This window comes from Drosophila gunungcola, chromosome 3R (genome assembly GCF_025200985.1).
Source record: "Drosophila gunungcola strain Sukarami chromosome 3R, Dgunungcola_SK_2, whole genome shotgun sequence".
Lineage (NCBI taxonomy): Eukaryota > Metazoa > Arthropoda > Insecta > Diptera > Drosophilidae > Drosophila > Drosophila gunungcola.
Window position 1 is genome coordinate 1,074,688 of NC_069139.1, and position 17,734 is coordinate 1,092,421.

Here is a 17,734-nt window from a genome sequence, read left to right on the forward strand (position 1 = left end):
AATGGAGAACTAAACGATCTTGTGTGAAAAGTCCATTCAGCATAAGCGAAAATAGAGAAACTAACAAATTGACAAACATAGTAATTTCGAAAGTTTTGTATAATTAACTGTATATGTATATTAAAAATAGAATTTTTGAACTAAATAACTAATTAAACTTAAATCGATTGTGGAATATCGATTATATCATAGCGATATGAAACAAAAACATAAAAAAAAAAACCACCAACAGTGATATGAAATAAAAAATAACCACGAAATCGAAACGGTTCATGAACATTTGAAAAAAGTACGTTAGATCGGAACTCGACGGATGTAACGATAAGTGCACGCCACATTTATGTAATTAGCAAGTATTTCGAAATAAAAAACGAACATGAATATGTATGTGTGAACATAATAAAAACAGCCACTAAATAAGCCACACCACACTCACAATAACAATTACGAACGAGGCATTAAAAAGCTTAAACAATAATTACAATCTTCGGAATTCGTTTTGTGCCATTTTTAATGGCTTGCGAGCTGTGGGAGAAAAAACAAATGGACTGGGTGCTGAATTTTAAAATCTGTTTGGCTGGTTACTAGAAGTGTCAAAATTGGGTATTGTAATTTACTTTACTGCTTACTTTACTTTACTTAATTTAAAACTGCCTATTTTTTTTTTTAAAGGTAAAAGGCCCTTAAGTTTTAAAATAAATGTTTTGAACCTGATTTTAAAATTATAACAAACCTTGTAATGAGTCTGGCAACGCTGCTATAAATCTGTCTGACAACAGTGACAGTTTTAAACTCTGGTCACGCTACTAATCAGCTGACTACGCTGTTTTTGGTTTTTTCGTGCATTTCGGCTAAGGTAACTCTGAGCACGTCTTATTTGTTGGGTCCGTGGTTTTTCTCCGAAAAGGTTATTAAAAACGCCGAACTAAACTAAACTAAGTTTGCAGCGATCTTCCCGAGACTTGCGATCTATTAATAAACCACCAACATTGCAGGATTTGATCGAGGATCTAGAGTAAAAGGATCTTCAGAAGATGGGAGCCCGACAGTCCCAATCCCGCGAACCCCGATCCGTTTCGATGGAAAACCCAACTCCTGCCGGCGTCATCGACATATCCGATGATGTGGTCAAGCGGCTGAAGGCTGGAATCTCCCAGCAGGGTAAAGTATTTAGAATTAGTATGTTCAATTCACCGGGAAACCGACATTTGGCTCATTCCGGTGTTATGCAACAATTGTCAAAACCAGCGATTGTTTATGCCAAGTACAGTAAAACTTCGTTAGCTGGAACGATTCCATGTCGATTTTGCCATAGTTCTTAAGTTTCTATTTTTTGTGCTGTAAAAGACGCCAATAGAAGGAGCTCCTTGTTTGTGTTCTTACTCAACTTGTACACCTCAACATAGTTACGTTTAACTTAACTAGGAAGATAGTTCATCACCTATATAAATTTTTAACAAACAAATTTGATATTAAAGCTAAATTTTTACAGCCAGTATTTTCCAATATTGTCAACAGTGTTTTCCCATATTAACATTAATTTTTCGAGTACTATATGGTTCTATTTAAAAACCTCTTTGCTTCATTTAATTAGCAATATTGAAATATTTCCTTTTTAGCTCGTGAGCACGCTGCCGCTGCTGAGGATTCGAAACCAGCGCCCAAGGCGTCGCCGAAGGCGCATGCCAAGCCAGCCCCATCCTCGCCAGCTCCTGCGACCCCTGCTCCCAAGGTGGGCTATCCCGCTGCGGTGCCCATTTATGTCGGCGGTGGACACACCATCAGTGCGGCGGATGTGCAGCGCCAGATGAACCAGGAGCTGGTCAAGAACGACGAGCTGTGGAAGGATCGCATGGCGAAGCTGGAGGAAAATCTTAAGAAGACCAACACCATCCTGGAGAAGGAGTACGCCAATGCGGTGGACAATGTGCACAAGCGATTCGTGAGCACCGCGTCGGCGCACAAAGTGCCACCATGCCAGGATCTGAAGTCCCAGCTTCTCGCATGCTATCGTTCGCATCCCGGCGAGACCCTTAAATGCATGGAGGAGGTGGCACAGTTCCGGCAGTGCATCGATCGGCATCGCGTCCAGAAACTGGATGCGGAGCCAGAGGCTCCAAAAGCAACCACTGCAAAGACTTCTGTTCCTGCCAAGGCGGGCTAGAAGAAGCCTCTTTTATTATTGTCCTGAGTTGTTGATCCTTTCATTGAAGCCTCGTGTGGGATTTGTATAAACGATAGAGCGAACGATGGGAATGCACTTCGTTAACTTAAGCGCGAAAGTGTCATTGCAAGCGATAGTAAACTAATTTAAATGAAGCAATTTGTGGAAGTTTCATTTAAGGGTTAAATTAAAAATATTTTATTAGGGCAAACTTGTTTAACTTTTAATGACTCACCAAATGCCTTTTAAACTGATGAATTGAAATGAAATGACCATAAATTTAATCGTTTAATTCAAGCGGCCAAAAGAAAAAGACTAATGCAAATCAAGAAAGTTACTAAACTATAATTATAAACAGGCGTTTGGATTCCAGTTTGGCTGTAGGAAATTGAAAGTAGCTTAAAACTAACTTCTACAAACTGATTGGCTCAAAGTGTGTGTGTATAGTGCTGTTTGAGATGTCGATTAAGCTTAATTTTTAAGTCGAAGGTCCTGCCACAGATGTGACAGGCTATGTAGGATTTTTCTGGCACCTGCTCGGCAGTGGAGCTCTTGAAGCTATCATTGAGGCTCACTTCAGTTCTGCTCTCCTGCTGGTCGATGCCGTTTATTTGGAGGGTGCTGGCTTCTACGTCGACGTTGCTCTCTTCATGCACATCGTGTGATGGCTGCTCTGTTTCCATGGGAATGGGTGAGGGCTGAAATTCCGGACTGGACATCCTCCTTGACGAGGGATCTTCTGGAGACCGCAGTCTTTTTCTACTCGTCTTGTGGTTGGCCAGCACATGAACTTGCAGTTGCTGGGCCGCCTCAAAAATGTCGCTGCAGAATGCACACTGAATGACACAAGGCGATGGCAAGGATGGAGGAGAAGCCACGGAAGCAGGCAAATCTATTGGTGGATTTGCGTCCATTGGATAAAGAGTGGCAGAGACCATTGGAAGAACAGGTTCCTCTGGAACAGAAGAAGTATTGCCTTTGGGAAAAGTAGAGTGTTCAGGAATATCAGAGTCCTTGGGAACAACAGAGTCCTTAGGAACATCAGAATCCGTAAAAACAGTGGAAGCCTCTGTAACATAAGAGGACTCTGTGTCTTTGCCGACGATAGTCTGTACTGTTTCGGAGAAGAATACAAGCGAGGAAGAGGCCAGTGGAGGAGGAAAAGCCTCAGGTGTTTTATTATCCACAGGTAGTTGCTCTAGTAATTTAAGTTTCTGGGCCAGCTCCGCCTCGCCCTCTGCAGACAAGAAAAAATGTTCCAAAACGGGCCTAGACTTTTCCTGATATTTTACTTACCCAGTAAATGTTTTTTTAAATGTCCTTGTAGCATATTATTTTTAATAGCTGCACAAATATTAATGATTCCATTATTTCATTTAGATAATTCATTATTGAAGCACTTACTCTTGCCACAATATGTGCACTTGGTGCGCGAGTGCACTGCCTGCTTGTGCTCCTTCAGGGTTGCCTTTGAGTTGCAAATAAAACCACAAACAGGACACTTTATGTGCCGCTGCAGTTTGTGATACTTTATATGAAACTTGATGCGGGAATCCGGGGCATTGGTGAACTTTTTGCCGCAGATATGGCACTCCCAGTCCTTGAGAAGATGGGTGCGGTACATGTGGTCCAGGTGGGCATCCTGCGTGGGCGATTCGTGGAGGCAAAGCTTGCAAGAGACAACGGGGGAAAGAATGGGTGGCGGCAATGGGGCCATGTCTTCGCCTTCATCGTCGTATGTAAATCGCAAAACCTCCTCCTCATCCTCCTCTTCGGCGGTGTCGCCATCGTCGGCCGTGCCGGATGCATCCTCACTGGATGGTGCAAACATATTGGCAGTCAGCACATCGTTGTCGATCATGTCAAACGACCCAAGTTCTTTGGACTCTGGGGGCTGGAACTGGTCATTACTGGGACTACCCTGCACTGGCACCCGGGCCATGTGCTCCTCCTTGATGGGCACGTGTGGTATATCGAAGGCGGCGCACACACGACGACTGCCATCCTCGTCGCTGATCTCCTCCTCGTCCGTGTCCAGGTATATGAAGCCACAGAACTTCTCCTCCTCCGACTCGATTTCCCGCTTGATCACAATGCCTTTGCCGTGCTCTCGCTGGTACTCCAAATCGCAAAACTGCTCCTGCGTTTCCATGCAGCTTTGCCTGAACTTAATCAGCCGGTGGAATTCGGCAATGCAGGAGATGCACATGTACTGCGGTCGTCCATCCTCCCGCATTACCTTTGGACATGCATTTGGAATATAATGGATTAAGGATTATTGGGGCACTCTCACCTGAATGTTCCAGGCGCTCAGCTGCTCGATTATCTCCGCCATTCCTCCGACGGCGGCGTCATTCAAACCAAATATTGGTTTTACAATCGCCTCATCCATATCCAAACCCATCGTGAAGTAAATCCCGCAGGTCCTGCAGGGCTCAATGGAGTCCTGGTCAAACCCATTGAGATCCGCGCTGAACTCCATTGCGCAGGATCTCTGTTTTACGCCGGATTCCAAGAAGTTGAATTCAACTTACATTTATTGTTATTTTATTTGATTAGAGGTGAGGTGAACCATTTTAGCAGTGTTGCAAAAGCTTATCAGGGGTGGCAGAGGCAAAGGCAGAGGTGGCCAGGAAAACGATTTATTTTTACTAGCTAGATCTTTATCCTTATACTCCTCCTTCTGCACTAAATACAAATTTAAATTTGGGATAATTTTTAGTTTTAGCTTACATTTATTCATTAAATTCGAAAATGTATAGAACGAAGCAAACAAATGATCATTTATGTACCTTTTTTAAACTTAGTTTTAGCTTATTAGCCTGTGCGTTAATTATAATATAATAAATTATATGACATTATGGCACTAGAAATATTTAAAAAAATCATATAAACATTCTGGGTGTTGCTGAAAACTCAGCAAAAACATACTAAGTATTTTCAGCAGCTACTGGGTTGCTGAACTGCTGAAATTTTAGGAAGTTAAAATTTGTATGGAACAGCTGACGAACAGCTGTCCGAAATGCAGTATAGCTGAATTTTCAGCAATTTAGAGATTCAGACGTTTTGAAAATACCCAAATTTTTAGCTTTTAATCCCTTTGAACCTTCTTACACCTATTGAAACTATTTTGAAAGAAAATCAATAACTTTCATTCATAAAGCGTTCATTAAAAACATTTTATACGTTTAAATTTTGAAAGTAAAGTATATGCTACATTTCTTAAATACCTAATACCCATTCTATTCCTAAAAAATAAATCCCGATTTAACGGGACTTGCGATAATCGTTGTCACTCATAGGAAGTTATCGATTTACCGGTCACTTTGCGACGTCCGCCAACACTGCTCCATTGTTTTTATACGAAAAAACATAAAATCATCCGCCGTCCGACTGATTGTTTTTCTTCCTGCCCCCTCGTTAACTAAATTGGAATTCGACAGAGCCCGTCTCTCCAGCTTTTCCGGAGAGTGTGCAATGAACCTAACGGAGCAGAATCCGTACGGAAACGGGCTGCTGTACGCCGCTTTTAATCAAGATCAGGGTGCGTACGTTGTGCGGATGTGTGTTATTTACCTATGCGATAAACTAAGTCCATTTAATATACATACTATTGCGTTGCAGGATGCTTTGCCTGTGCGACGGACACAGGATTCCGGGTGTACAACTGTGATCCGTTGAAGGAGAAGGAGCGCCAGTACTTTCCAGAGGGTATAAGATGATATGGAAACTGTCACATTCCCACGTTCTAAATCCGTACCCCATTGTCTTGCCATTTAGGTGGTCTCAGCCATGTTGAGATGCTGTTCCGTTGCAATTATCTGGCCCTAGTGGGCGGTGGCATCCGGCCGCTGTATCCACCCAACAAGGTGATTGTGTGGGACGACCTGAAGAAGTCACCGGCCATATCGCTGGACTTCAATCAGCCCGTACGGGCGGTGCGACTACGGCGGGATCGGATCGTGGTTGTGCTGGAGGGCGTAATCAAGGTGTTCACCTTCACCCAGCAGCCGCAGCAGCTACATGTCTTTGAGACCAGCTCCAATCCCAATGGATTATGTGTGCTGTGCCCGCACAGCAACAAGAGCCTCCTCGCATTTCCCGGCCGACGCACTGGCCACGTTCAGATCGTTGACCTGGCCAACACGGAACGCGCCCCACTGGAGGTGATTGCCCACGAGGCGGGCATCAGCTGCATTGCCCTGAATCTGCAGGGCACGCGACTGGCCACCGCCGGCGAGAAGGGCACCCTCATTCGCATCTTCGACACGGAGAGCGGAAAGAAGGTGTCCGAGTTGAGACGGGGCAGCAACCATGCCAATATCTTTTGCATCAACTTTAACCATCAGTCCACCATGGTAGTGGTCGCCTCCGACCACGGCACAATCCATGTGTTCAACCTGGAGGACAACAAGCCCCGTGAATCCTCGCTGCCCATAATACCCAAGTATTTCTCGAGCCAGTGGAGCTTTGTCAAGTTTTCAATACCCCAGGGACCACGTTGCGTTTGTGCCTTTGGAGCCGATCCCAATTCGGTTGTGGGTGAGTAGAAGCGGTAGAGATGAGCCTCCCCTGGGAACATTGTAATCGCAATTATTATTCTCATGCAGCCATTTGTGCGGACGGCCATTATTATAAATTCCTATTCAACAACAAGGGCGAGTGCAGTCGCGACATCTGTACCCAATTCCTCGAGCTGCAAGACGACGAGACCTAGAAACCAAGTCCAAGAGGCGTTAGCCTTTGCTGCATCCACATACAATTATATATCTCCCTGGAAATGTGTTATACAATATTACTTATAAGCATGCTTTAAAATACGTTAAAAGTCGAGTTCACATAAAAAGTAGTTAAACATTGAGACTAGTTTTTGGCTCTTTTATATTTTCGCTTGAAACTTTCGTGGACTTGGGTTTATTGTTCTTTCTAAGTGTTTTTCATAAAGTAAAGGTTTCCAGTTTCCAGTTACTTATAAATTAATTCGTTATTGCTTATGAAGTAAAGAAATCCCATCCAAAAGTATTATTAACCACAAGTAATTTAATGAAAAGTCAGAATTTTTTTCCTTTTGATGAACTAGATAATTTTAAAAATAAAATGTTGAAGCCCAGACAAGGTAAAAGTCCATATCATATGCATAAATCTAAATAGTTAAGTTTATTTCTCAGAAATATCACTGGAATGTTAAGCACTTGGAGAGGATGTTTAGATGATGACACAGCCACTCACAAATGTGTGGTATTGCTCTCCTCGAAGGCCGGGTTGGACATCCCCACTCCTGCTGCCCGTCCGTTTTGGGGACGGGGCGCAAAGTCACTCTGCTGCAAGTGGATGATCTTGGCCTGCTGCTGCGAGGTGATAGGTACATGGAAGCTGCCCTGGACATTGATGGCACTGCCGGGATGCTGTGCATCATCCGTGATGGGCAACTTTTTGCTGGGCTGCTTGCGAAGCAAATTCATGTCGGATTTCTTGGAGAAGTGAGCTTCGATTTCCTTCAATTTAAATTTGAAAAATTAAAATTTCACTCAAGATTTAAGTTGGGACACTTTTGTAAACGTCCCCATATACTTACGCCCAGAGTGCGACCCTCTGTCTCCGGAAGCGTGAAGTACAGGACAATGGTTCCCACGAAGGCCACAGTGGCATAGAAGGCAAAGGTTCCGGGCAGAGTCAATGCACTTAGCATCACCAGGAAAAGCTTGTTGGCCAGGAAGCCAAATATGTAGCCCACGCCACCGGCAAAGCCCGATGCCGTATTGCGTATTTCAGCCGGAAATACTTCGCCAATAAGGATCCAGGGCAGCATGCGGATGCCCAAATGGGAGAAGAAGGCGGAGAGCAGCAGGAGGATGAGTGGCACCCAGACCAGGTAGTTGTGTTCCTGTTTTGGCACCACCAGCAGAAGATCCTCTGCTATGGCTGGCTTTGCCGAAGTGGAAGGTGGGGCCAAGGATGATGAAGCTGTACTGGTTGCTAACTCCGGAAACATGGTAGTGTCCATGAAGGCATCGGTGGTCATTATGTCATTCACGTCCCTTTTACTGCGATTATAAGAAGTTTCCGGTTCGAACATTGTCGTGGTTGACTCCATTTCCGGTAGCAGGGTAGTAAAGTGTTCCGCTTCCTGCCTGATGGCCTGCTGTTCTGTCTCAAAAATCCTAGAGATATTCGCCTGCGAGAGGATGCCCTCCTTCGGCACAATCGAGGAGGCATTGACCACTACATTGTTGACCGTAAAACCCGGAACTTCGCTAAGGAAATGGGCATAGGTGGCCGTGCCGAAGAAGCAAAGACCAGTGCCAACTGTTGAAACCAAAACCAGGGGTCTTTTTCCCGTAAAATGGATTAGCACCACACCCAAGATGGTGGCCAGCATCTCCGCGACTCCCAAAAGGATGGTGGCATGGTACTTGTTCATCGGAGCCTTGAGGGTGTGAAAAATCTGCACCGCATATGTTTGCAGCGGTGTCTTGCCAGAAAAGTGTCCGGTGAAGAAGGTGAAGGATACGAGAAGGAATGGCACCAAGAAGCTACGTTTCCTCCACATCCTCAGGCGTTGGCCAATCGTGCGTCGCTGACCCGGCAGAGGAGCCCCATCCGCAGCCAGCTCAATGGCCTTCTGGGTGATCAGCTCGTCGTACAGCTGATTGAACTCTGCCTCGATCATGTGCTCCGGCACCCAGCCACGCAGCCACTGGAGGGACTTCACCGCCTCCCGGAAACGCTGCTCCCGTATCAACCAAACCGGACTCTCGGGCACAAAGCACAGCATCATGATGGTGATCACCGGAAAAGCCGAACTCACCGCCGCCACACTGCGCCAGTCCATCAGAGACCCCAGGATGAACTGGATGAAAACGCCGGTGATTACACAGGTTGTTCCCAGAGCAGACAGAATGCCGCGGTACTTGGGCTCCGTGATTTCGGCCACATAGGTGAGAACCTGCAATGGAAACGAGTCGTTAGGCGAGTGACATTAGACCCTCTAAGTTTTTTGTCTAGTTAAAACCACAATTGCAAATAGCTTTGTCTGAGGCCTTCGTATGTATCTCGTCAATTTTGTAAAGTTTAACCCGCTACATTGGTTTATAAATGCATATTGGATACTTTAAAATAAAATATTAAAATAGTTTCAACCTTTTTTTGTAATATTGAGTTTAACCCTCTTTAGGACAACTCAAATTCATCTAAATTCACAAATGCTTTCTCATTCTATTTTCAATAAAAAAAATTTATTTCGTCTCATATTTTTGACTTTTTAACCATAAACTTTATAATTCCTAAAAATAAAAAAAAAATGTTCTATAACTTTAAAATGAGTAGATTTCAAATAAATAAAAAAATAAAATAAAATATTATAATTCTTTTTTGGCATGCTTTTCCTATACTACGAAATTTTTTGTAAGGTTTCCGGAGTTAGAGGGTTAATACTGAAACACTAGTAGCTTGTGGCAACCTCAAGTAGCAAGACCCAGAAAAAAGCTCTAAAGGAGTTGGTCAAGGTCAGCAGCACTCCGAACTGCCAACTGGCGATGAGCAAACCATAGATGCAATCATAAGTTGTAATCAAGAGTTGACATATACAAACTGAACTTAAATTTGCAATTGCAGATGCAACATTTTAAAAAAGCTGGGAGAATTGAGGGAAAAAGTTCAGTGGAATTTGTGTATAATGTACCTAGTTACCATCATTTTTTTATGAAATAGTTTTGGACGTTTATGGAAACCGACAAGTGTTAGGCAGGTAATAAAACAGTTCATCTATATTTAAATGTTCGTTTTATCCAACCCACAAAAAATCGGAATAACCCCTGCGATGTAAGCATAGAAATTGCAATTATTCACAAATAAAAAAAGTTGCAATATGAATAAAATCAGTAGCAGTAAACACGTCGTGGAAGATGCTTCTTTTGTGGTTTATACTACTTGTGATTGGGATCGAATGCGCCACTGTTTACCGCACTCGATGGCCAACATATGTGCAAAAAAAACATTATAACCCACCAATAAAGGTGGTAGTGACTATTTTATATTTTTAAACTTGTTCTTTCACACTCCCAATTTTTTAAGCCACTGGATTACTGCAATGGAAACCTTTGTCCGGGGAATCTAAAACATATTACCTGTGGCGTACAATTTGTGAGTAAATGCATTGACAACCAATTTTAAAATCACATTTTATTCAATGTTTTTAGTGGGGTCCCAAGTGCGGCAAAAGCCACACGGGCATAATGTTGACCAACCAGCGGGACGAAATTTTGAAAGCCTTGAACGATTTTCGAAAAAAAGTTGAACTGGGGGAAGTTTTCAATTTGCCCAAGGCAGTAAAATTGCCGGATATTTCCTGGGACGAGGAGCTATCAGTGATTGCGATGAGGGTCTCCAATCAGTGCGCCGATCACTCCATCTCACCTTGTGTAAACACCTTTCGCTATAAAAACGTGGGCGAGTCCTCGGATTTCGTACTACTGCGCGAAAGATCTAAGGAATTTAGCGCATTCAAGTTCTTTTTGATGTGGTTCCAATACCACAACTATTTCCCTGAAGACTACGTGTCAAGCTTTCCCAAATTAGCCCAAAGTGACCACCTCACTGTGTTCGCCAATTTGGTCTACGAGAAGAACAGGAAGATGGGCTGCGGAATGCTCAGGTCCGGGAGAAAGTACTTCTTAACCTGCCTTTTTAACAAAAAAATTCCGCCGCACACGCCAGTCTACAAGACTGACAATAAATATTTAATACGAAGTAAAAAGATTCGGAACAAAGCCATCTTTAAATCCGTAAAAAAGAATGTATCAGAGTTAAAAAAAAACTGATACAAATATAGAAAAATAGAACATAAAAGTATCGAATTCCAAATTTCTAATTGAATAATTACTCTTAATATAAAAGCATTGTACAAGTCAAAATTGCATTATTTGATATAAAAATATTTGTATTTAAAAGAAAAATATTGAAGACAAAAAATGTCCTAATATAAATCAATTATTTCAGATATTTAAATTTATTCCGAAACCAGTCAAATTAAATCAAATTAAAAATATTTAAAATCAAAGCTTGAAAAGTTTAAATAGAACTTTAAAAACTTGAATTTACTGTTTTTATTAAAGTGTAGGTTGTTTAAATGTCAAACACTTAACAAGTTTAAACCTCTGTCTAAGGTTTTGAGAAGATTCTGTTCTGAAATAACTAAATGTTTAACAAACATTTGCTAACAAAATCTTACGAACCATTAATCTCTATAGCTCTACCTATCTAAAAACATTTTTTTAATTATCAAGAAGGTACTTTTTTAAACGCACTTCACTGCTACTTGCTTAAATATTTGATTGAAAAGCTAAGTACGTTTCATTAATTTGTTGTATTTGTTTGATCATTTGTTATATGTAAAGCTTATGGGTAAAGGTTTTCCTTAAATTCGTTTGCAGCTGTATTATTTTGCGGTTTCAGCAACTTAGCTAACAAATACAAAGAGATGGGGAAAAAGTGATCCCCCTTTCTGGGGAAATATGCAAATGAATAGATAAACAAAGATTTGAAGGGAGATTACACACGTGATGGGGTTAATATGGGTATTTGGACTTATGGGTACATTTCAGAGCAGTTAATCCGTGTGGTCGGGATTCACTTACCGGCGCCTCCATCAATCCGCCCCCAAGACCAGCCAAGCATAAAGCCGCATACAGATGCTCCGTGCGCGTTGCGAAGTGAAACATCAGCCAGGCGGCCAGAATCGGCAGGTTGACAAACTACAAGTATACAATAAATACAATAGGGAGTGGGCGGGTGGATGGGATGGGTGAGGTCGGATGGTTAAACATAATTGCATAAGCCCCACAAAGTCACGCAGCTTGATTCGAGCTCAGTGTGTCAGTGCACCGAGCGATCGGTAATCTGTAGTCGGAGGAGCTGTTGCTGGAACCTGATGAGCCCCAGATGATTGCGACTAAGTGGGAAGTGGGTGCAATTTGTGTCTCTTCATGTGTATGCCAAAAAAATTACACCAAAAACTAAGGTTACAATTGCTCAATTTCGGATTTGTATAGGTGCCTGCCAAATCGAATGTTAATACCCGTTGCAATGGGAGGCATCTTGATCAATTGCCATTTAGGAACTACGGCCTTAGTTTTATAAAAGCCGGTCATAAGAACGATTGAAATTTGTTCTGGAAAATCTACATAGCTTTATAATTTGTAAACAAATTTAATAAATAACAACTTAAAGTTATTTTTGTAGCACATTTAATTTTTTGAAATAGCTTTAAGGGTATATAAACTCTGGTTTTCGTACACCCACCTGCATGGCTCGACGTTTTCCCAGTGGTTGAGTGAGAAGTCCGGAGAATAGGCATCCCAGAGGCACGCAAATCAGGTTAATGGAACCTTAAGGAAAATATACCTTAGAAGGCAGATTAAATTTAATCTTTGGCCACTTACTGAACCAAGAGATCTCGTCCTTGTTGAGGACTATGTCGCCGCTGGTCTCGCTGCGGCCTTCACCACCTTGAATGGCGGGTATCACGATCGTGGGGAAGCCCAAGGTCATGCCATACCCTGACAAAAGAACGAAAAGATATCGCATCGATGCAGTAGTCAAAGATAATTGAATCTATCTAGTTGTTTTTAGTTTTAGGGGAATGAAATCAAATATGTGTAAAGGTCTAGAATTAAATAAGCGAGGAACTTTTGAATGAGACATGTATATTTATGTCAATTGATCAGAATTTGAAGGATCAAGTTTTGTACTTTTTAATTCATAAATTCACCTTAAATATATAAATTGTTTAAATAATCCATTTGATCTAGTGAACTCGAAGGAGCAGTTTTGTTCAAATTCATAAATTCTCCTTAAAAATAAATATTGATCTAAAAAAAATTTGTTTGTTTACAGGGAGTTTTCAATTTAAAGAAGCTCTACAATTTTCACTCAACAAGTTTTTATAGCAAAGTGATGAATGTTCATAAGCAATAGCCATTCTATAATTACTAGCGGTTGCGTTTTACCACTGACTTTAATTATGATTAATGAGAACAACACAAATGCACTTTTTTTACGAGGAGACAGAAATAAAATGACTACACTCAGAAAACACCTAAAAACTAAAAATGGTCTAATAATATTATTATTACCTTTATTTTTTAAATAAAAAATGTCGAATAATTAAAAAAAAATGTTAGGAAAAATGAACATGGTGCTAATAGTATCGAGAATTTCATTCCCCCCAGTTGTTTTGGTAGCTGTAAAATGCGTGTTATTTACCGAATAGCAATATGTTCTTAATACTAACAGCTAAAAACTGTGGAAGGGCGCGTCGGAAGTTGCTGACTTCCACGTCAGCGGTTGCAACTCGTGCCCCATTGCCATTTTGCATGAACAATGGCCGATCGTTCAGAGAGCTGCAACGGAAAAGTGTGTGTTTTTGCATTCGATTAGTTTTTGCTGGCAATTAAGTATTGGTTATTGTCTAAGCGAGCACTATAAAGTGTGCGACTTTACCCGTTTTTCTCAGCTGTGCCGCCAGCTGCGGCAGCAGCCTTGCCATTGGACATCGCGTCGTATACTTGATGCGTGGCGTATACTTAATGCACCCTTTTGTTTGCGCAAGTGACTGCTTGCCTTGTGTGCTTATAAATGTATATTGCGATCAAACTATGGATTTTTTCACTTAGTTAGGCACCATCATTGTTGATCATTATAATTATTTATCGAGTGCTAAGTGGCACAAAACCTTTCAAAATCACAGACAAACAAAAACGTTTATAATTGGACATTTATTGGTCTTCTTGTTTTGCCTTGCTTTCTTTGCCTTGTTTATTATGCGATTGGGTGAGCTAAAGTTTTTGACACAATTAAGTGTTACGTGTTTATATGTACACAAATCGAAAATTTCTTTTCATACCCTAACACAGGGAATGTACACATTCAAAAGTTATACAAATTTTTTAATTTCTTCGCACTCTTTAATATTTTACTAGTCATCATGATATCACATATTATTAAAAATTAATTTCACATTTTTTAAAGTCTTTTGCATTTCTTACGTGACAATCGTTGGTTTCTTTGAAGATATCTCTTAACACATATAAGGCAAAAAATTAAGATTTGTAGACATTTGCATGCAATTTGAGCTTAGTAAACAGATATTTTGAAGAAGACAAAAGAAAAAGAAAAGCCTTGAGCATAAAAACCAGTTCATGGAAGATGCAAAGGGTTAGAGATGTGGTTGAATGGTACGATTTCTATGAGAAGCGCATTTTGGTCACGGGAACCAACGAAACCGGTTAAAACTAAATTTTCAAGATGAAATGCGGCGCACCCCAACTGTCTGGTGCCAAAAAACTTAACGCTTACAAGTATTTTCTCTTAATTTTCCCATATTCTTGTTTATTTCTGGTTTATGCCTTGAAAAAAAATTCCATTTGACATCTATGTGCAAGTAAGCCAATTTATGTTAATTATTAAAATCTTTTAAGTAAATCTATTTATTTTAAGTCTAATCAATTAATCATTTCAATGCCAATAATCCGCACTTCACGTTGATGTTTTGAGCGAGCTTCATTTCGTAAATTTACTTTATTTATCATTTTAATGCCGTTAAAGCAAACTTAATTTTGTAATTAAAATGTTTAAACGCTCATAAAGCATGACATTTTTATGTTTCTGTGTGACTTTATTTTCTATGCCATAATTTGTAATTGTTTTTTTAACCAAAAGCAAACATCGTGATCGACAAAGTGTTGCACAATGGATTCGCTCTTTAAAGCCAATATGTCAATGGGTTAATGGCCAAGAAATTGCAGCCGAAACCGCAACCGCAAACTTCTGTCTAAATAAGGGTTATCTCGAGATGTGGGTTAACATTGCGTGCAAGGGAAATAACTTGCTGTTGAAGTTGAAACACTGCACTTAATCGATGTCACATAAATTATACGCAAATGGGCGATTTATTAAAGGATTCCAAAAGGTTTAGGCCGAGTGTTGAACTTGCGAACCCCTTTTTTTGCCGAATTTCGAACAGGTTCTCAAAGCGGCCAGGCGGAACAACTTATTTTCCTGCAACGAACTTGTACCGTGCAACGTTGAGTTAAGCTCAGGTGTAAATATTTCAGATTTGTGTATATTTTTATTTTTATTCCGGACCGATTTGTCAAGCTGGGAGACCCAAACGCTTAACACCTGAGCGTGTTGCGCGGTCAAAACAAACTGAAACCGAAACCGAAGCCAAGCGCAAATTTCTGTCCCGTTACAGCGAAGCTTTCCATTAAGCTCGGCTTACAAATCGGAGCCCAGAAATTGAACGACTCAAAAGCTCTCGCCTGGCATTTGTGTCAATTTGGAATGTAGGAAATTCGGTAACCAATTTGGCGGCTAGAAAAACAAACAGCAGCAACCCCCTTAAACCCCTTAAAAAATAAAAAAAATGTTCATTGAGCTGTAGAGAACAATTGAGCCGCTGACAAACCTGTTTTTTGTTTTACGTATTTACCTCACCACTGCCCGCTACTAAATCTTTCCACTAAATCGAAATCAAAATCGATCTGGCAGTCATAAAAAAAGAAAAACATTTTATTCTGGCTGGATCTTTAGAACAACTTGGGTACACATCCAGCATTCCGGTTCAGGTTAAGGCAAGAATATACACAATGTCGTATTGTGTAGTATGCAAACACAAGTAGTAGTAGGAAGAGGTAAGTTATCGCAATAGTTAAACGACAGTTGCATAAACCTGACACACATGAATAGAAACCTAAGTGTGTCCCAGTCTCTTTGATCTCGCCCTCTATAAATACAGTAAATCTACTTAAGTTCACTTAAGCACAAATAAATAACTTATCACAATGGCTAGGAAAACCATACTATAAAGTAACTATCTATCCACTTTTCTTTAAAACCTGCATAATTTAATTCACTTAAAACCTACATACTAAATGATTTAAAGGTACACCCAGAGAAAAATAATGGTAAGTCCAAATATTTTCACTTTGAATAAAATATTTTCGGTACGGATTTAGCCTCGAAGGGTGTTGTTTTTACATCAAAGTATGGATGAACTTAGTTTTAAATTTAAAAAAACGAAAATCAGCAATTTTGTTAAAACCAATTAATTATGTTAGTAACTACATTATAATGTTTTAAGTTTTAAGTAAGTTTATATTTAGAAAATCAATGTAACATTTAAATATTTTAATGTTTTATTTTACTATGGTGTTTTTCTCTGGGTGTAAAAATTGGTACAAAATCATCGCCTCCCAATGTAGTGCTCCTGAGTGCTCCAGATAATTGCCTTTTAAGTGATTTTCACGCGTTTATGCATTACTCACATATTTGTGAAACTAAGCAATTCATATGAAAAAAACGGCGCTAATATAAGTTAAATGGGCGTATACGTAACGACAGTTCAGTGTCCCAATCATAAGATACCCTTCTTGTAGTTTTAAAGCTATAAATATTAAGTTATTTTATTTAACAACCAGAAACTGCTTGAGCGTGCGAAATAAATAAACATAATGAAATACCAACGGAGATTTTTCAAGCACGTAAAGTTTTGTAAAGGTAAAAAATTCAAGATTTGCAAATTAGTAAAATCTCACGATTTATAATAAAAATATATACCCTCGAACTCGAATTCCTAGTTCTAAGTGCTAAAAGGTATTTGCCTGTGGCATTTGCTTATTTGTTCATGGGCGTGAAAATATAATTACTAAGGTAAATGTGAACAAGCTCATTTTTCGCTCAGTGGCAATGAACTTTAAACGTAATCGGAATTATAAGCTTAATTGAAAGAAGCTGGGGTCGAAATGAGTCCAGATTGTGATAAGCGTGTCTGCATCGATTAGTACTGCCCTTAAACCCCCTGAAACCCACATTTAATTTGACGGTGGTGTCGGGACAAATTGCACTTTAATTTGCGATGCGTTTTGCAATGCAATTGGAGAAGTGTTTGAAAAACGAGTTTCGTACGATCCGCGCTTCCTTTTCCACTAAATTTCCGAGCTTTTGCATCTTTTTGAAGGTCGTGGGATGCTGAAAACAGGGAAAATGCCTGTGCAACAATTGGTAATAAACGATACACGTGATCATTGTTGTCGGCAGTGATTTATGTTCTTTTTAACGCACACACACATAGGCACTTGTCTACTATTTTGGTATTAATTATTGTTCGTCAGTTCCAGCTCACAATTAACGGAAATGTGAAATTTAGATAACTTAAGGCATCAGCCGATTATGTAATCAAAATCACTCAGTAGGTCAATATAATGTGTTTTTAATTCCCGGGTATTTTTTAATGGTCTTGTTTACTCTTCACTCTTACATTGCGGGTACTTGCCGACTTATATTTCGGCGCAAGCGGGCTTCTGCCATTTGGGAAAATCTATTTTTTTGTAGCTCACTTTATCCAATATAGCCATGCGTGGGGCTTGAGTTGCGAAGCCTTACTGAAATTTTTACCCAATGCTTTTCTAATAAACAGCCAAAAAAATCTATTTGGTTCCTATAAGTTGTTGTCTAACAAATTAGCCATTTAATGCTAATTTTTAGGATCCACATGGACGCCCATGCAAATGA

At 40.3% G+C, this 17,734-nt stretch overlaps 5 protein-coding genes across 15 annotated transcripts; 3 read left to right on the plus strand and 2 right to left on the minus strand.

Annotated features, from left to right (window-relative positions):
• Positions 1 to 769: 769 nt before the first annotated feature.
• LOC128252123 (uncharacterized) lies at positions 770 to 2,323 on the plus strand. Of its 3 annotated transcripts, none has more exons than XM_052979600.1 (3): positions 770 to 907; positions 996 to 1,161; positions 1,620 to 2,323. In XM_052979600.1, the coding sequence occupies exons 2-3, from the start codon at positions 1,035 to 1,037 to the stop codon at positions 2,162 to 2,164; spliced, it is 672 nt and encodes a 223-aa protein (XP_052835560.1). In that variant the 5' UTR covers positions 770 to 907; positions 996 to 1,034; the 3' UTR covers positions 2,165 to 2,323. The 3 variants fall into 3 exon arrangements, with proteins under 3 accessions (XP_052835560.1, XP_052835561.1, XP_052835562.1); XM_052979601.1 differs by having other exon boundaries at positions 791 to 935; XM_052979602.1 differs by having other exon boundaries at positions 864 to 884.
• A 72-nt stretch (positions 2,324 to 2,395) lies between these two features.
• LOC128252118 (uncharacterized) lies at positions 2,396 to 4,768 on the minus strand. Its single transcript, XM_052979592.1, has 4 exons — positions 4,458 to 4,768; positions 3,569 to 4,403; positions 3,461 to 3,508; positions 2,396 to 3,401 (listed from the first exon to the last, which is right to left on the minus strand). The coding sequence occupies exons 1-4, from the start codon at positions 4,644 to 4,646 to the stop codon at positions 2,593 to 2,595; spliced, it is 1,881 nt and encodes a 626-aa protein (XP_052835552.1). The 5' UTR covers positions 4,647 to 4,768; the 3' UTR covers positions 2,396 to 2,592.
• Positions 4,769 to 5,489: 721 nt separating this feature from the next.
• On the plus strand, positions 5,490 to 7,030 carry LOC128252121 (WD repeat domain phosphoinositide-interacting protein 3). The gene is made up of 4 exons (XM_052979597.1): positions 5,490 to 5,708; positions 5,789 to 5,875; positions 5,945 to 6,706; positions 6,775 to 7,030. The coding sequence occupies exons 1-4, from the start codon at positions 5,642 to 5,644 to the stop codon at positions 6,879 to 6,881; spliced, it is 1,023 nt and encodes a 340-aa protein (XP_052835557.1). The 5' UTR covers positions 5,490 to 5,641; the 3' UTR covers positions 6,882 to 7,030.
• A 268-nt stretch (positions 7,031 to 7,298) lies between these two features.
• Positions 7,299 to 17,605, minus strand: LOC128252117 (facilitated trehalose transporter Tret1). 9 transcript variants are annotated; one of them, XM_052979583.1, is made up of 8 exons: positions 15,238 to 15,388; positions 13,664 to 13,895; positions 13,427 to 13,563; positions 12,604 to 12,720; positions 12,464 to 12,549; positions 11,800 to 11,916; positions 7,740 to 9,110; positions 7,299 to 7,659 (listed from the first exon to the last, which is right to left on the minus strand). In XM_052979583.1, exons 2-8 carry the CDS (start codon positions 13,714 to 13,716, stop codon positions 7,390 to 7,392), a joined length of 2,151 nt encoding a protein of 716 aa, XP_052835543.1. In that variant the 5' UTR covers positions 13,717 to 13,895; positions 15,238 to 15,388; the 3' UTR covers positions 7,299 to 7,389. The 9 variants fall into 9 exon arrangements, with proteins under 9 accessions (XP_052835543.1, XP_052835546.1, XP_052835548.1 ...); XM_052979586.1 differs by having other exon boundaries at positions 15,160 to 15,379; XM_052979588.1 differs by having other exon boundaries at positions 13,664 to 13,879; positions 15,238 to 15,378.
• On the plus strand, positions 9,548 to 11,222 carry LOC128252122 (antigen 5 like allergen Cul n 1). Its single transcript, XM_052979598.1, has 3 exons — positions 9,548 to 10,179; positions 10,238 to 10,306; positions 10,363 to 11,222. Exons 1-3 carry the CDS (start codon positions 10,069 to 10,071, stop codon positions 10,981 to 10,983), a joined length of 801 nt encoding a protein of 266 aa, XP_052835558.1. The 5' UTR covers positions 9,548 to 10,068; the 3' UTR covers positions 10,984 to 11,222.
• Positions 17,606 to 17,734: the final 129 nt, after the last annotated feature.

Excerpts from the sequence above, each read along its gene's own strand:
- LOC128252117 (XM_052979583.1), bottom strand. The coding sequence starts at position 13,716 with ATGTCCAATGGCAAGGCTGCTGCCGCAGCTGGCGGCACAGCTGAGAAA. Across the intron at positions 12,721-13,426 it reads TAAGAACATATTGCTATTCG|GGTATGGCATGACCTTGGGC; the intron begins GTAAATAACACG and ends TTCTTTTGTCAG. Across the intron at positions 11,917-12,463 it reads GAAAACGTCGAGCCATGCAG|TTTGTCAACCTGCCGATTCT; the intron begins GTGGGTGTACGA and ends GTATACTTGTAG.
- LOC128252118 (XM_052979592.1), bottom strand. The coding sequence starts at position 4,646 with ATGGAGTTCAGCGCGGATCTCAATGGGTTTGACCAGGACTCCATTGAG. Across the intron at positions 4,404-4,457 it reads TGAGCGCCTGGAACATTCAG|GTAATGCGGGAGGATGGACG; the intron begins GTGAGAGTGCCC and ends GCATGTCCAAAG. Across the intron at positions 3,509-3,568 it reads GTGCACATATTGTGGCAAGA|CTATTAAAAATAATATGCTA; the intron begins GTAAGTGCTTCA and ends ATATTTGTGCAG.
- LOC128252122 (XM_052979598.1), top strand. The coding sequence starts at position 10,069 with ATGCTTCTTTTGTGGTTTATACTACTTGTGATTGGGATCGAATGCGCC. Across the intron at positions 10,180-10,237 it reads ATTATAACCCACCAATAAAG|CCACTGGATTACTGCAATGG; the intron begins GTGGTAGTGACT and ends CAATTTTTTAAG. Across the intron at positions 10,307-10,362 it reads TTACCTGTGGCGTACAATTT|TGGGGTCCCAAGTGCGGCAA; the intron begins GTGAGTAAATGC and ends CAATGTTTTTAG.
- LOC128252121 (XM_052979597.1), top strand. The coding sequence starts at position 5,642 with ATGAACCTAACGGAGCAGAATCCGTACGGAAACGGGCTGCTGTACGCC. Across the intron at positions 5,709-5,788 it reads CGCTTTTAATCAAGATCAGG|GATGCTTTGCCTGTGCGACG; the intron begins GTGCGTACGTTG and ends ATTGCGTTGCAG. Across the intron at positions 5,876-5,944 it reads GCGCCAGTACTTTCCAGAGG|GTGGTCTCAGCCATGTTGAG; the intron begins GTATAAGATGAT and ends CTTGCCATTTAG.
- LOC128252123 (XM_052979600.1), top strand. The coding sequence starts at position 1,035 with ATGGGAGCCCGACAGTCCCAATCCCGCGAACCCCGATCCGTTTCGATG. Across the intron at positions 1,162-1,619 it reads GGCTGGAATCTCCCAGCAGG|CTCGTGAGCACGCTGCCGCT; the intron begins GTAAAGTATTTA and ends TTTCCTTTTTAG.